We start from the raw sequence: 3,954 nt of genomic DNA, 5'->3' as shown, positions 1-3,954 counted from the left end.
ATTGTATACCATAGCTACCTTTTATAAGCGTAGCCTTAGATCCCTCTTTTTTTTGTATATTATAGCTACTGTATATAAGTGTAGCCTTAGGTCCCTCATTGTTTTTTTTTATTTTATATATATATATATATATATATTCTAATAATTTTTTTTCTAAAACCTAATATTTAGTAATATGATTATATGTATAATCCTATTTTTTTTAATTAAATTAGTCAAAAATTATAAAATAAAAATAAATACATAATAAAACCATACAATATTTTTTTAAATAATAAAAATTATCCTTTAACAAAATATATTTATAATGAACTAAAAATATTGGGATGATCATAAATGAGTATTCATACATCTCACACTAAATTAAACATACCCATATCAAAATATACATTAGACCACTTAGAATTTACTACTAATAAACTATAAAAAACCAAAATATTGTATCCTACATAAGTATCTTCTAATAAAAGCTATTAACCTTCTGATAGAAGAGAAAAAAATCTTGTTCTTTAAATATCTTGTTCGACGGTTGGGTGAGTGGAACGCAGCTCCCTCTTAAGCTTCAGTCAGCTCCCTCCTTGGCCATCATTCTCTTTCTCTTGGTGCTATGATTGATGAAGAGCAAAAAACTTGAAGAACGCTCCTGTTTTTGCTCCCTCTCAATGTATAAAAGAATGCACAGCTTCTAGGACTAGTAGAGATGGATCACTTAAAAGATGGTGCAAAAGAAAACGAAAATGGAACATAATGTTGATTACTTATTGAAGCTGGCAAAGTGCAGTTGGAAACTTGAGCAATTCATTCACTTAGAACCATCAAGATTTAGGATAAAAATTCATTCATGTGATTTCATAGGAACAACTTTAGCTCAAACCATGTTCAGAAACTGAACTTATGATATGTATGTATACCAGCATAAACAAATAGCATAATATTCTCTATCTAAACAAGAAAATAAATAAAAGTGCTTTAAAATAATTGCTGAATTGTAATGGCTCAGATATATCAATTATTTGTTAATGAGAACTTATTACACTGGGTTGAAAATAAACAGAATAAAATTTTCCAAAAATTGGGTTACTTTCGATGTATATAATTGAAGATTTTGATTAATGAGTGTTAACAAACTAAAAAGAAAACCTGGGGAGAAATCACACGTCTGTCTGGATCTTTACTCTCCAAATCCTTTACACAACTTTCGGGATTCCATACAACAACACCACCCCACATCTGCAATATTCCAAAATAGGCTCTTCATAACAATCACAAATTTGGAATTTTATAAGACATGTAATATTACAAAATGATAAAGTAAGGAAATTTTGAAGGTGAGATGAATAACAGGAGATATAAAGCCATTAGTCTTGGAGAGATCTCTATTTGGAAGCTCCAATTGCAGAGGACATTCCTTTGCAGATGGTATATACCTGCCATTATATACAAGGAAACATTTAATGTAAGCTCTGTCTAAACGCAGATCAGAATCAACAAACTAATCACAATAGAGAATTGTAATAGCAGTAGAGACAATGAGACAGAAGAAATTTCAATTTTTTCCATTTAATGCTAGCACTAGGAAGGCTATCAAAAGTAAAAGAAGAAACGAATTCTTAGATTATGAAAAGAAGTAAATAAATCTAGGATTGAGCTGAAGAGTATACACCACAAGTTGCAATACTTTAGATCTCCCTCCCGCTGCAACTGAAGTATCTAGATGCCACTCATTTGAATTAAGCTGTTCAACATCAAAATATTTACATCAAATACATCACCAAATTTATTATTGTTGTATCTCAGATAGATATTAAGTAAATACTACAAGAAAAATTGCAAGGTTCTGCAGATACTTTCTAATGCATTAGCAGTGATAAAGAACTCATGTAAGTTGAACCATCTCTACAAAAGACATATGCATAACTCAATAGACACAGGAACTTCAAAATGTTCAAAGCGCTGTGACTTTATCTGATAATCACTAATTATGCCAACAAATCAAATATTTTCGAGTAGAAAGGCACATCATCTATCCAATGATACAAAAGTAGAAAGGGTCTAAAGTTAGAACTAAATAATGGTAAATTTGCTACAAACTATAAATAAGTCAAGACCAAAGAGAATGTATACAAAGAAAGGAAGATCTTTGGTACTGAATATGTGGCTTCCGTGTATATCATCCCAGTACGAAAAAGAAGACTTTGGCGTGTAGTATAAAACCTGCCAATTAGGAACAAGAAAATCATTCAAATCTAAACAATGCCACAACTTTTTAACCATCACATGTATAAAAGGCTATACCTGGCTTTCAACCGTTATGTTTGCTATAGGTTGCAAAGCTTGGATCACAGGATGCAACAGAGTCTTGTCAATTTCATGAAAACCCCTATATTAAGATCACCACAGAAACTTCAGGATGAAACTCTTTCGAAGAAAACTAAGCTAATAATATTCATGACAACACATATAAAAGCAAAAGAACAGTTCAACAATGATCTAGAATAACTGTTAAAGCCTCTATGTCACCACTTAAAACATGTGAATTCTGAGTGCCTAACTTATAAATAACACATCTAGATACAATATAGCAAAATAAATACTTATCATCCATCTAAGATGAATTTCTATGCCCTTCAATGTAAAAAGTTTTACACTATCCATCAATCAAATTGCAAGTGAGAAATCATAATGGGTACTATTGTAAAGGGTATACTAATCTGACACTTAATTGTATTTTCATTTGCTGACAGTGACACTTTACACTGTCAGTAAATGGAACATTAATTCCTATTTATAAAACATCAATAGCTAGTTTTTGAAAGAAAAAAAAATTGAAATAAAACCTCATTAAAAGAACACTGAAATGGAGTCTCAATTTCACAATCCATACCAATCATATATCCAATCTTGTGGCTCTGAATTGAGCAAACTGAACCTGCCATCAGCACCAACCGGCATGAACTCACTGCGAATCGAATTCCCTTCACTCCCGCCACTCATAAACAACCTGGCAAAGATCTCAGCTGTTCTTGAAGCCGCCTCATCCTCTGAAACGTGGCCGAGTACCCACGCATGCCGGTACTTACCCACCACAGCCCTCACTTCCCCTTCCTCCTTGTCCCCATTAAAAACCACAACACTATAACCCTTCCCTCCACCGCCTACATTCCCCAAACAACGCTTCAGCATCTCATCAAAATCTTCGTCACTCAACTTCCCGCCAAAAATAACTTTACCACACTTCAACGGACACTGAGCTTCCGAACCCTCCGTCTGCGCGCAACTGGAGCCCGAATCGATGACCACAGAGACGTCGTAGTCACCGCCGCCGCAATTGCCGCATCGCGAGGAGTTAGGGTTCAGTTGGGACATCTTGCGGGTAATTGCTGCTGCGACGTCGTTTGGACCGAGGCCGCGAGAAGCAAAGAAGTCAAAGCCGAAAGTGAGAACAGGAGCATGGCAAGCCCTAGCAGCGGCGGTGGCTTCAATTGACCCCAGGAGCGATGACAGTGCACGACGGAACAGCCTCCTTCTCTCTCGCGTCACGTCTTCGTCCTCTCTCTCCATCTCGTCTGTGAATCGTCTTTCTCTCTCTCTCCTCCGGACTCCCTCCTCCACGAAGGCGATGGCAGCGGCTGTAGCGACATTGCGGCGGTGACCCCCTCTCACTCTCTGTTCTCTCGCTCGTGCTCTCATCTCTGTCTTCCTCCTCTCCTCCCTCTGGTTCACTCATTCTCTCGGATCTGGGTGTGTGTGTGAAAGGAAAGGCTGCGTGCATTTAAACAATTAATTGGAAGGGGAGTTAGGGTTTTGAACAATTAATTGGCAGGGTTGGGAGGGTTTACGAAGTAGGTGCAGGGAGGTAGGGTTGCGAGGATGAATGAAGGTGCGTTCTTTGGAGGGAATGACAAAAATTTTACTAAGTGTATGTGACTTTGCTTTCAGGGAAAAAAGGGAAAA

At 36.4% G+C, this 3,954-nt stretch overlaps 1 protein-coding gene across 1 annotated transcript; it reads right to left on the bottom strand.

The window, feature by feature from the left end:
• Positions 1–1,119: 1,119 nt before the first annotated feature.
• On the bottom strand, positions 1,120–3,690 carry LOC107617968 (uncharacterized). Its single transcript, XM_021109475.2, has 6 exons — positions 2,885–3,690; positions 2,296–2,380; positions 2,125–2,214; positions 1,662–1,735; positions 1,343–1,427; positions 1,120–1,230 (listed from the first exon to the last, which is right to left on the bottom strand). Exons 1-6 carry the CDS (start codon positions 3,688–3,690, stop codon positions 1,120–1,122), a joined length of 1,251 nt encoding a protein of 416 aa, XP_020965134.2.
• Positions 3,691–3,954: the final 264 nt, after the last annotated feature.

This window comes from Arachis ipaensis, chromosome B1 (genome assembly GCF_059453495.1).
Source record: "Arachis ipaensis isolate K30076 ecotype BB chromosome B1, ASM5945349v1, whole genome shotgun sequence".
NCBI classification, from domain to species: Eukaryota; Viridiplantae; Streptophyta; class Magnoliopsida; order Fabales; family Fabaceae; genus Arachis; species Arachis ipaensis.
The sequence above is the reverse complement of the archived record's forward strand: the minus strand, read 5'-3'. Positions and strand labels throughout refer to the sequence as shown.

Excerpts from the sequence above, each read along its gene's own strand:
- LOC107617968 (XM_021109475.2), bottom strand. The coding sequence starts at position 3,690 with ATGAGAGCACGAGCGAGAGAACAGAGAGTGAGAGGGGGTCACCGCCGC. Across the intron at positions 1,428-1,661 it reads AAAGTATTGCAACTTGTGGT|GTATATACCATCTGCAAAGG; the intron begins GTATACTCTTCA and ends ATATAATGGCAG. Across the intron at positions 1,231-1,342 it reads CTAATGGCTTTATATCTCCT|ATGTGGGGTGGTGTTGTTGT; the intron begins GTTATTCATCTC and ends GGAATATTGCAG.